At 35.0% G+C, this 13,334-nt stretch overlaps 1 protein-coding gene across 1 annotated transcript; it reads right to left on the bottom strand.

Annotated features, from left to right (window-relative positions):
- Nucleotides 1-3,026: 3,026 nt before the first annotated feature.
- Nucleotides 3,027-4,971, bottom strand: LOC110459092. Its single transcript, XM_021511194.1, has 2 exons — nucleotides 4,407-4,971; nucleotides 3,027-3,529 (listed from the first exon to the last, which is right to left on the bottom strand). The coding sequence occupies exons 1-2, from the start codon at nucleotides 4,969-4,971 to the stop codon at nucleotides 3,129-3,131; spliced, it is 966 nt and encodes a 321-aa protein (XP_021366869.1). The 3' UTR covers nucleotides 3,027-3,128.
- Between the last annotated feature and the right edge of the window lie 8,363 nt (nucleotides 4,972-13,334).

Here is a 13,334-nt window from a genome sequence, read left to right as displayed (position 1 = left end):
TCAGCGGTGCCCCCCTCCTCGTCTCTGTTCATGTGTTGATCCTTACGCTAACTACTACAATAAATAAAAATATATAATAAAACAATATCCTTTTGACATTAGTAGGTTTCTACTAAATTATATAAACATATCCTCCATGTTAAATGACCGCACTAGAAATGAATGTCGAATCGCGGAGAAAAAAAGGACCCAAAAAGACTGTCTTCATTTTAATATTTAATGAAATAAATACGTGTTTTGTAATGTTTTCTGTGAACCTTTGGTCAAATGTCAATAACATTAATGTACACCGTCGTATTATGATTAACCGTATTGTAATAAGACAAAAACATATTTGCTCAGTTTAATTGGATAGTCAAGAGGATAGGTACTATTGTTTTCCATTGGTCAAGTGTTTGGTTATCTTTTCTGCAGTGTAGAATAAATAGTGTATTTGCAATAAGAACAACCGTGGATATTCAATTTCGTGGTAAATCTTGAGAACACATTTTTAATGATAAAAATATAACAAAACATGTTAGGATATATTTTATGATATAATACAACTTCGATATATATTCAGGAGTGTTAAACAAGTCAGCCATTTATCTTGTTTAATGTAGATGGTATATAAGTGTTGGTGGATAAATATGTTTTTACAATTGTCTGGGTTGAGTGACCACTCTGTACGTAACGGTCAGTATTGCCGGACAATGAACCTGTGTTGCTGGCCACTATGTGTGTTATTTGTATGTGTATTTATGCAATCCGGCCAGGGTGTTCGATCAACTCTCTGGTTCATTGTTCGCAGCTGATTAAACCCAGCAAACATCTGGTGTGTATACAGTTTTGTACTATTTAATATTACTATGAAAGATAGAGAGACATAGGAATGGGAAAACAGAGAGAGAAAGATAACCAAATAAAGAGAAAATTGAGAGAGATTGGAAGACAGAGAAAGAAAGAGGCGAGAAAGAGAGAAAATGAAGAGAGGTGAGAAGATATAGTGAGAAAGAAAGAGAAAAAATCAAAAGAGATGAAAGGACAGAGAGAGATATATGGCCAAAAAGAGAAAGAGAAATTCAAAAGAGAAAGAAAGACAGAGAGAGAGAGAGAGAGAGAGAGAGAGAGAGAGAGAAAGAGGGCCAGAAAGAGAGAAAATCAAAAGAGATTGGCGGAAAGAGAGAGACGGAGAGCTAGTAAGAGAGAAAATCAAGAGATATTGGAAGGCGGGTAGAGAGACACGGAGGTGCCGGAGGAGGAGAAAGAGAGAAAAGAGAGACAGAGAGCTTTAGGAGTAATAACAAGTTATGGTAAAAAAAATGACTAAATAGTTATTCATTTGACATGTAACAAAGCATTTTATTTGTAAATCTTAATGATTTGCGAAAGTAAAATCACGAAATACCGCCACAAATCTCAAAATACAGTGTAGATATCTAGGACGTCACAACAAACAGGAGCATATGGAATATCACGGTGGGTGTTTTACTGGTACTTTTGGGCAAACCATTTACAACTCTGTATAAAATCAATAGACAAAGTAATAGAAGAGAAATTTACACAGGTATTCACCCTGTTTCCTATTTTGTCCGATATACATTGCATTTATATATCCTTTCAAACATCTGTGAAATACAAATATTGTTCAAAGTAAATAAAATATTATATCTACCATACCTATTTATCCTTTTGATCTCCTCAAGGAGTCTAGTAAGTACATACAATTCAATATGAATTTGCATTGCCTAGATTTAATGTTGATGTATAATGTAAATATTTTGAATCTTGTTATTCTATTACCCTATGGTATTAGAAGGAGGTTGGCCTTTGGATGAAGCTATATCTATTTGTCTCAGTCAGTCACGGTTGCCTTCCACGGGTGAAGGTCGTTGTTTGTTTACAGTAAGCTTTTTTTCTATGTCAGCATACTAACGTGATTTCATGGTTCAATGAACTTGTACTCATATGTGGTACAGCTGGACTTTGATACAAAATACCCCTCTGATTCCAAATTATTGTCTTGGTGGTAAAACAGTATTTAATCCGATCTTTCTAATATTCCATTCAGCTGGATACGTGTTTACATGAACTACTACACGGCGTCTGTATAATGGGATTCTGCTCTGGGTTATACGTACACGACGTGACTAAATGTCATCCTTTTCTTGATTAAGTGCAATATACAATGTGAATATTTTAATCTTGTAAACTTATAACGATGAAGTAACAGATTAAAACCTGTCAAGGGAAGCTATATATACATATTTCCTTCTCTAATCAAGGATATATATGGAATCTAAGAGAGAAAGAAACGATTTCCTTAAGGTGGTCGAGTGGTGCAGTGGATAACGCACTTGCCTCTCACCATGGCGGTCGGGGTTCGAATCCCCGATCGGACGTGAAAAGGTTTTAGGTCACCTTCCCGACCACGTGGAAATTCTCCGGGTACTCCGGTTTCTTTCCGCAATAACTTTAGAGAAAGAGAAAGAATTCAAGATAAATGATATTTTGTATGGGACCAATTTCAATATTGCAAACCTCCTAGCGACTAAATCTCTTTTGTCAAAGTCTGTCGACCTTACTGCATGTGAAATTCACTGCTGCCTCAGTTCAGATAACGAGGTCTTACAAATATAAAGAACTTATGTCCTGGGACGTACGAACGTCGACCCCTGGCGCTATTGACCCAGGTAGTGGTATATATGTCAGTGTCGGCGGCTAATATGACATGTCAGTGACCCACTCATGTCTATCCAGGGCACCATCTAAAACCTATCAAGGGAACCTTGATAAGCTCAACATGTAAACCTGTTCGTTTTATTAATCCTCCAGTTGATGTTTACTCGTCCCCTGTGTGTGTGTGTGTGTGTGTGTGTGTGTTTTTCTATATCTCCATTGCTCCATTTTTTTAAATACTCCTATGTTTAGTTAACAAATGTGTCTGATACCTATGTAAATTATAAGGTTAACACTTTTTCAGATTTAATAATCAGCATTCCGTCGTTATCTGACAGAATCTGACCCAAATTGCATTTATTCATACCGTAAAAAGAAAATTCGCCCATTCAATGAATTGGAAGTAAGGAAATATAGTAGTTGTAGGAGAATTATATTTACATGGTCTAAACGGTGTCATTGAATGTGTCTTAGTGTATCAAGAATCCGGTAAAGGAAGTATGATATCGCCAGAGTTTTGGTGACGAGGAATGCCCTGTGACAGCTGCTGTAACCACGTCTCCTTGACTCAGCACCAGTACTGACGATTGTGACGAATCTGTGGGGTAATGGTCGTCTGCACTCGTGGAATATCCAATAGCGGCTCCGTTTTTCCTTAGCTCCGAGTGGATAAACCCAATACTGTTTCTACCTATACTCCAGTTGAAGACGTAGACACCGTCTTTTGGACAGGTAAATGCCCCTGTCACAGGGTTGTAATGGTTTCCGTTATTTGTGATCACGTGATCAAACTTTATTGTGTATGCATCACCAGGTTCGTTTATACTGGCGGACAGATACGCATAAAATGCAACGCTGCCGTCTGTTGGTGCTGAAATAAATAAATAAAAAAAAATTAAATCCATAATATAAAAAGACAAAAATTCAACAAAATGTCATCTCATCAAGGAAGTTCTTCAGACTGTCTTTTTTAAGGAGAAATCATGACGTCATGAACTATGACGCCACATAGTAGTTCGCTATGTGTACCAAATAGGGCGATATCACAGCAATAAGAATACAAAATTATGGTCGTAAAGCAAAGAGTACCATTGATTAAGGGTTATATATATACAGTATCAAATTCTAAGGTCTTTAAAGCTTATCACCAATATGACACAATGTATAGCCAATGGATAACTGATCAAAACAGATCTATTATTTATATTAGCAATTAAGCTATATTAAGCTTGATAAGCGTATTGTTACGCACAATAGGGAAATAACGAAAATGATCTGATTTTGATATTCTAGTTGGTATTTTTTTAATACATCACTGCAACAGTCGTATTTAGAAAACATCGCTAAAAGAAATCATATTCATACAATTGACAACGTGAACAGTTACATGTACCCATTGATGACAATTGCTTAACTCATTGTATGCCACTAGATGTACCCCATTTTGAATTGTCACGATTGCGTCTGTAAGAGCTATATCATTTGTAAACATATTTCGATTTTAATTGTGATACTGTAATAACAACGATATAAGATATCCCTAGTCCTAACTCGGCATTGTATTCTAATTGTTGAATATACAGTTCTATGTCAGGGAAAACAAATGTGACTGTGTTACAATAAAACCTCCATAAAAGCATTGCACACGTATGCAACACAAGCGCAACACAAGAGCTGCGCAAAACCACTTAAGTAAAACAAAACATCACAAAAAACATTACGTTAGAAAAATAAATATATGTGTATACCTCCAACACGTAGGGCTCCCTGTTGAGGCTTCCTATTCTCCATCTTGTTTGTGTGCGATCTAGCTTGATTGATTCGGGGGTTATTTTGTTCCTCAATTATTGATCGGATATCAGTTGCTTTATGAATTGTGTCTGTTGTTTTATTATTTTCATTGGGATTTTCATTCATGGTATTTTCATAGTTAATCCAATTCATAAACAACTGTCTGCGTGGGCGTCGTGCGCCTCGTATTTGCTTGCTGTGGTGTACACTGGTAGATACTTTTTGGCCATGTTGTTGGTGAAGGTTTTCCAAGTTTTTGATTCTGTTCCTGTAGGTGCGATTCTCTTCTAAAATCTGATGATTTGTCTTTTCAACAAGGTCAATTTTTGCTTCCAATGATGCGATAACGTTGAGATCATTTACCCGATATTTCGTCAGTCTCTCAACGCGCTTGGTAAGATCGGAAACAACTAGAAGAATGGTGTTGAAGTCTGCAGTTGCGGAATGGGTCGTTTGGTTAGCTGACTCCGCATACACGATAGAGGAAGCGGTCACCAGGAATATGAGTGTGACCAGATACATTATTTCCTGTAAATCATAAACAAGATATCTTTTTAAAACAACTTTTTTCATTGAGTTAATAAATAAATTGCTTTGCTGAAATAGAGTTGTAATACACATGCTCTCGGCGGGAAAATGAGTCTGTGAGATACATTATAAATATGTTAAATAAATTGTATGTTTGAAATGAATTCAGAATGCAGGTTTTAAAAGTTAAACACATTCAGAGATACACCTGCGTCTTATATTGCCAAAGGGAAGAAAATGCAGGCGCAAGTTTTTTCCATGTCCGTCTCGTACAAAACGAACCATTTCTTTGGCTCAGAATTTATTTTCGCGTTACTTCGTTGTCTCGATGACACTCGTAACCAACAGTTGATATTAACAGTATAACTTGAATTTGTGTTAATCATTGAACAGGTACAAGCAAAAATACACAAGTTAACGATTATTTGGAGCGTCACCTTACCTTGTTATGAATCAGGTTTCATAAGTATGGTCAAATGCAGGTATGCTATGTACAAAACTGTCTTTGCATTATTGAGTGGATAGGTACAGGCTAATAGGAATCTCAAGAACCCATTAATCATGCCTTATCTACACTAAACATATCACCATCTCTTAGTTTGAACGACACACAATGTTGAAATAAGAAATCAAGGTCACAGCGGAAAGTCCCCTGTAGAAACCGAGCAGACACAAAAGATACCAAGGAGACAATAACAGAAAAGACAATAAAAAAAACCAGGGAGACAACAACAGAAAAGACAATAAAAGAAACCAAGAACACAACAATAGCAAAATTACAGCAAAAGAAACCAAGATGACAACAATAGCAACATTACAGCAAAAGAAACCAGTGAGACAACAATATAAAATAAAGATGACGTTTAAATATCAACTAACATCAAATAATTTTCGCAAATATTAACTATGACCAACATATCGTTTTATGGGTTTTTTTCTGATATCATCTGTTTATGGATTCTAAAAATAATGGACCTAAAAAAGGTTGTCAGTTGGTTGAACTAAGCTTAGAAGATCTATATAAATCAATGATTGGGTCAGTTTTGGTAACGTTGTGGTGCCATTTTGCTCAAAAACTACTACTTGCATATAGCACCACGATATCCAACCTGATCAAATAACGCTGACAACAAGTTAGGTAGAGGTACACTATTGAAGAAATAAGGCAAGAAATATTTCCTAATTTATCACGAGGGAAGCGGATCAATCTTCGGTGCATCTACGTAGAACACTCAGAAAATAATTGGAGTCTGCATACAGCTTTTGCCTCTTAGGATCATGTAGTGGGATAATGCGGGCTATGTTTCCCAGAAATTTGTAAGGGATCAAAACTCCAGAATATGAAATTTACAGGACAAATATGAATACATTTTTGTACCCTATAAATACTCATAACGCATTAAACATAAAATATAATGTTAACATCGTTAGGACTACCAATATTGTTATGAAACTTATAATGCCGCACCATATGAGATATTGCTATCATTCCAATAAAAATCCTTCACAAGATACGATTAAGCATGTGTTTAAACAGAAACGTCATTGACCTTTCATATCTGATGTCCGTGGTATCTTGGTAATGTTTTGTTTGCACGTGCGATTGATCTATGTCTTAAATGACAGTATAAGTGTTTACCTTACCTATTTTAATCGTGGAGACCAAACCATGTTTGAGATATAGGTCAGAAAGAAACACTCCATACAAAGGGATGAAAGGAAATCAATATATATATAGACATATATATGTATATGTATATCTACACTAGGTTGATGTGAGAATGAGTAGGTCATCTATATATAGCATTTTACGAAAAAATGGGTATGTGGCACCAAACGACCCTCCTCCTCCTCCTCCTCCTCCTCCTCCTCCTCCTCCTGTGTTTCACATTATTTTAAAATGTTTACATTTAACTTCACTTCGGGGCTTTCATGCTGATATGCTATATCTGTCCTTTGAATAAGGTGGTGCAATTGTTTTTCAGCTCTTTGATTAAACGAACTTAAAGCATTTATACATGTATACACGTGACACCTTCATACATCAAATATCATTAAAATTCACTCGTAGTTGAAAGCGTATTAGATACGAATGTCAACATGTTTTGTTTTTAAGAGACAGCTAGGACATTTCAATTCTGATAAAATCCCTTTGTCTATCCTATCCTATATTTCAATTCATCTATTGAGCATGGCATGCCGAGTAAATAACACACAAAGAGAAGTGGCAAGCATTATACAGATATCTTTACAATAAGTAATTATATCTTTAATTGAATTAAAGATATCATAAAAAATAATATATTTAATTGAATAAAATATATATTTAAACGCAATATTGATATATTTTATCTACTTAAAGATACATTGTATCTGTAATCGAATCAAAGATATTTTTTTATTTTAATAAATTTATGGTATACATGTGTAAATAAAGTATGACGATACGATGAATCTCTATTCGTTATAAGACAGGTCCATAAGTTATAGTGCTATCTTTTTTGGCTTGCCATAATCAAATGTAACGATTTCCAAGGGCTTAATTTGCGTCAGTATTTCTGAAAGCTGTCATGATTCAATGTAAGTACCAGACTAAGGTACATGCATATAGGTCGACATCATGCCATAGGATACAAAAATATGTGGGTTATTTTTATATTTTTTTTTTTTTTTATGAATTTACTATCAGGTTGTTATATATAACGTACACGTGTCACGGGCAAGGTCAGCGCCAACAGTATATGACATTTAAATATCTCTTTCATATTTTTTTGAGGTTTTGAACAGAACATCCGATCGATTTTCACAATTTCGCTATATTTAAAGCGCAGCACGTCTATAATTATGTCATATAAGAGGAACGACGTTAAGAAATCATTAGTAATCGTAAAAATTGAAACATTTCCATTTGAAAATGAAATAATTACCTTTTTTAATCTGGTCATTAACTTGATTATAGTAAAATGTTGTTTGTCATACCTCTCGTATGACATAATGTTAGACGTGCTTTGCATGATTGTAAATTTTGTTTCGTTTTCTAACAATTCTTAAAAATATTAACCAAATCAAATTGAATCTATGACGTTTTTCTTTATTATTTAAATCCAGATTTGCAACAGTAACAGGAATATCTAATATGAAGTAAAGCGTTAGTAATCATGGCCAAAATTAGAACTCAAAGACGATTCTAAAACGAAAGCAAAAAACGAAGAATCTATCACGTTTTCTTTATTATTTAAATCCAGAATTGCAACAATAACAGAAATATCTAATATGAAGTAAAGCGTTAGCAAACATGTCCAAAATTAGAACTCAAAGACGATTCTAAAACGAAAGCAAAAAACGAAGAACTCTTACATTATCTAGAAAAAGTAAATGTTCACTGCACCACATGTGGGTTCCAGCTTAGTTGTTTGATTTATTGGGATTGCACGTCTCTGCAGCAGCTAACGCCATATCAAAGCTTTGTTTACTGACGACTGGGCAACTCGAACATTATTTTAAAGTTTGGTGGAACACCTGAACACGGTAGTACGAAACCCCACCACCTATCAGCATCGTCAAATTACAAGGTTTGGTGCAGTTATCGTGTAAAACAAATAATCATAATAATAATAATTCGAGGTTCTTATATACCGCTTTATCACAACCTAGTTTGTAGGTCGTCTTAAAGCGGTTCACAAATTATTATCCGTGGTTATAGGGCCTTTGCAACCTGCCGATATTTTTCTCAACTCCATGGGGAGCATACATCCGGAGCTGCAATTTCGGCGCTAATAGCTAGCATTCAACAATTCTAGCGCTGCCCAACCACGTACTCATTTACAGCTGAGTAGACTGGAACAAGCGGAGTAGTAAAGTATCTTGCTCAAATATACAACACAGTGCCTTGCCGTGACTCGAACCGCAACCCGTCGGTCACGAGCCCGGCGTCCTATCACTAGACTACCGTGCCTTCTAACACAAACACAGGTGATTGCACTGGTAAAATTTGGTAATAGGGACAAAAAAGTTGGAAATCCAAAATGGTATAAACAGAAAATTGGTTGATACAGAAGGGGAGGTACGTAAAGCCCCTAACGACTATTTGGTCACTTAAATGTTCGTAGCCTGAATGCCGAGGCTTTAACCCCGAAGTACGAAACCCTAACACCTGTCGTGCATTGTCCGGGTTATGTACTGTTATTGTGTGAAATGAATATCGATGGTTTTGATGGCTTTGTGTGAAACGTTGTAACATTGTTTCAACTTCGGTACTCGCTTTAGATTTACATTACCGGTTTCCTCGATGAAACAGGGGGTGCTTACCCTTCCGGAATCCCTGGCCTCATTTTCCTTGTATTTTTTTTAAAGGTACCTAGTTACATCCTTCCTTTGACCATATCTCACCATGGTTTTGTCGATTTTGAGTTTTAATATACTTGATATTTTTCTACTTTTGTTTTGTTTTGACGAAAATAAGTAATGCAGTTGTGCCAAGTCGCATTAACATCATCACGGTTTGTGTAGGGATCGCAATACCACTTCCCAAATATTGTAACAATGCACGGACATTTTTATGGGACATTGTTATAGTTTTGCAAGACCATGTTTATAAAAACAATAATAATAATTAAAAATTTAAATAAAAAAACATTCAAAATATGCCAATCCCCGTGTTCACGGTGATCAAGACTGCTATTATCTTCAATAAGATTCATCAGTTTGGAAATATGTGATATCAAAATTTTACTTTCTACACAAACAATGTACGTATTAAATGTGTCACAACGTTTCAAGACCGACTGGTCTCTTTGGCAAGCTTTGACTGAGTGGTCGATTTGAATTTGTTAGCTGTACAACGATGTGACGAAATTATATATTTATGAGATTGCTATTCTTTGATTGCGTCCTCGCCACAGCTTAAGTCAAATGACGGCTGTCATGGCCAAACAACAACTTCTAGGGAGTGCCATCCCACCAAAATACTTGGATACTGTAACATTTCACCCAGTCGCATTATACCGACAACGGGCTACCCAGGAGTCCCTAAGAACGCAGCTCTGTGACAAAAGCGAGAGTAGGAAAAAGGGGAAATCATAGTAAGTGTTACAATTGGGGAAGTAGGTCACTTTGATAAATATTCTGTTTTACCCAAAGCAGTCCCAAGATGTAATCCATTTTTCTGCAGATCATTCCTGATTAACCATCACTTCCGGTCATGCATTGTGATAAAGGAAGAGATTTTTAATGTTATTGATTATGTAGGATAAATGTGATCGGTGACGGATTTGACGTCATAGGTCATTAATATGAATTAATAGAGACAGTGGACTCTTATTAAACAAACGTGATAAATACATTTCAATGTAAACTTTTGTTCTATTTAACTGCATACTAATTTGGTTAAGTTAATAGTTGGTTATCATAAATTGAAAGCATGTCTGTAATTAAGCTTGAAATAAACAAAGTTAAGAGTATATTTGAATAATTATGTTAGGTTCGGAAATTTATTTCTGAACTTTTAGAACTGTAATAACAGAAAAACCTACTCTGTGATTAAAAATATAATTAATCCAATATGTAAAGTAATAAATAGATAAAAGATATGAAATTACCCTTAATTTCTAAACAAAAACGTAATCACAATTCTCAGAATATTTCTTATTTTTTAAATATTCTTGAAGTAAAAGTGCCCAAATGGAGCATTACATTAGCAATCTTAGGACGGGAGCTTCTCATTCTGATTTACTGTCCTCCTTTTTCCAAGTATGTGTCCGTCCGGTTCCTATTCCGTCTTTGCGTATTGCAGAGTTATTTTCTCTTGTGAGCAGGTATTGATTGTTTCGTCATTTGTTTGTGAGAGTAACGTCATCAATTGTTGAGAAAACGACGTAATTTTCTCACACCTGCTCACAAGAGAAGATAACTCTGCAATACGCAAAGACGGAATAGGAGCCGGACGGACACATACTTGGAAAAAGGAGGACAGTGAAACGGAATGAGAAGCTCCCGTCAACACATTATACGTATTGTGATTTGAAAGTGCTACATATAGTAACTACAACAAAGTAGAAATCGGATTTGACCTTATCGTTGACCTAACAATTGACCTCTGATGAACTTTGGGCACGTCCTACATTATCAGTTGATGGATAGTGTACTTTGTCTCAGGTGTGATATAATGAAGATTTATAAACATGACAGTATAATTATGATGACAGCATCATGCTTTACATTAATTGATCAGCCTGATTGAAAAGCTTAATTACTTATGTCTCTAATCCATTTACACCAAACTCATTAGTTACCTCTAAGACAACGTCATACTCTGTTGACCAACGTCCATCCTTAAGAAACTTCAATAACCCGAAGACAGATTAAGATATAATGTTCAAGTACATCAGATGTGAGGTCCCGGTAATGCATCAGTAAACAAAAGAAAAGGAAGAGTAGCAAGGCTTTCCGAACATGCAATTAGATTGAGCTCTAAATAACCACCACCCAAACCTGACTCATCCTTGAAATACCATGACTGTTGATAGGATGTAAATCACAAACAAACCAAACAATACCTTTACCTTTCGGGCTAGTTTTCATTGCAGCTGTAATTAACTAAACGACTATGACATATCTGTATATATTTACTGATCACTGATATGATCTTAACAACGATTTAATGAGAGAAGAACTGAAAAATAACACAGCTTAAAGAAGAGGAAGAGAAAAAGAAGAAGACGAAGAAGAAGAAGAAGAAGTAGAAAAAGAAGAAGAAAAAGAAGAAAAGAAGAAGAAGAAGATGAAGAAGAAGAAGAAGAAGAAGAAGAAGAAGAAGAAGAAGAAGAAGATAAAGAAGAAGAAGAAGAAGAAGAAGAAGAAGAAGAAGAAGAAGAAGAAGAAGAAGAAGAAGAAGAAGAAGAAGAAAAGGATGAGACACCGACGAGAAAAGTAGAAGTAAATGAAAAGAAAAGACAGAGATCTTTAAAAAACAATAGGAATCATAAGTGTTGTCAATTATGGCAACAAATTCATTTGTCGCCTTGTGACCTCTTTGTTAGTGTTTAAAACTGGTTCCGCATCTGTTGCCACCTGTGTTTAGAGTCAACAAGCTAATTATTTAAAAGAACTGGTAATCAAATATTGAACTAATGAACTTCTGCTGCTGTACCTTTACTCATCATTATATTGTTATTTTATCATCGGCAGTTTGTAAAGGTAATATATCACTGCTGTCCAAATTAAGAAAATGACCTATGCCAAATTTAAGAATTGTCCTTTTAAAGCATCACATTAGCATGTCAAAGGATTGTCGTACATGCTGATTCACTAAAACAGGATGATATTATACTACTATTAGTTATTTCCATATTTAAATAATTATTTATGCTGTTTGATGTTACCAAAATATGACAGAAGTCATTGCAAGTAAGATATGTGAGGTAGTTAATTGTCATTAGTAGTGGAAGACAATAGTAGGAAGAGTCATTAGTCGAGAATGTAAAAGGGGCGGGAACAATTTACAATTGCATGACCTCCTGACAAAATACTAATCTAAAAAAGACACGATTAACAGTAAACATGACAGTTATAGCCCTCCGTTGTATACGGTAATGAATAAACTAGTTATCTATTGGTCTTATAACGACGTCCATGTGTGTATACACATAGTGTTCAACTGTCTGTCATACAGTTCAAGATATATATATATATTACTCAAATTCATGTTCTTTATTAACCCTTGAGCAAGGTTCTCATCAGCAAACAATTCAATATAGAATACGTCATGGCACACAATATTCATTGCAAAAATATGTTAGTATACAAAGGCTTGGACACATATAAAATGTAACCTTAAGACCAATTAGTAATATAACCATTACTTATAATGAGTTAGGTTGGTTTCTTAATCGAATAATCGAATGTTGTTTGCTTAAAAATGTATTTACATGTATATGCATTATTTAATTCCTTATTGCTCTGTACACTTAAAGACTGAGTTAATTGGAAAACAGATGGCCTACGCAGGTAGTACATTTGTAGTACTTCTTAATGAATTTGAAACTTATTATTTGATTTAAAGGGAAAAACTACATGCATATACGTGGTTATTATCTCATAGCATTAGCATATTTACTACTAAGTATGTACATTTTCTTCAGGTCATTATTAGAAACACAAAAATAGTTGTCAAAATAAAACTGATTGAGTTTTCATATGTTTGTTGTGAACCGATGACGTACACTATAATTGAACCAGTTTTAACAAAGAAATTTTTAGATATGCAATAATAAAATTGCGATATTTTTATTTAAGTCAAATATCTGTCGCTGTGAGGCCTCAGTCTACTAGAGTGTGGTTGTACACCCGAGAGTCATTAG

This window comes from Mizuhopecten yessoensis, unplaced genomic scaffold (genome assembly GCF_002113885.1).
Source record: "Mizuhopecten yessoensis strain PY_sf001 unplaced genomic scaffold, ASM211388v2 scaffold9967, whole genome shotgun sequence".
In the NCBI taxonomy this organism is placed as follows: domain Eukaryota; kingdom Metazoa; phylum Mollusca; class Bivalvia; order Pectinida; family Pectinidae; genus Mizuhopecten; species Mizuhopecten yessoensis.
This window is presented reverse-complemented; position numbering and strand designations above follow the sequence as displayed.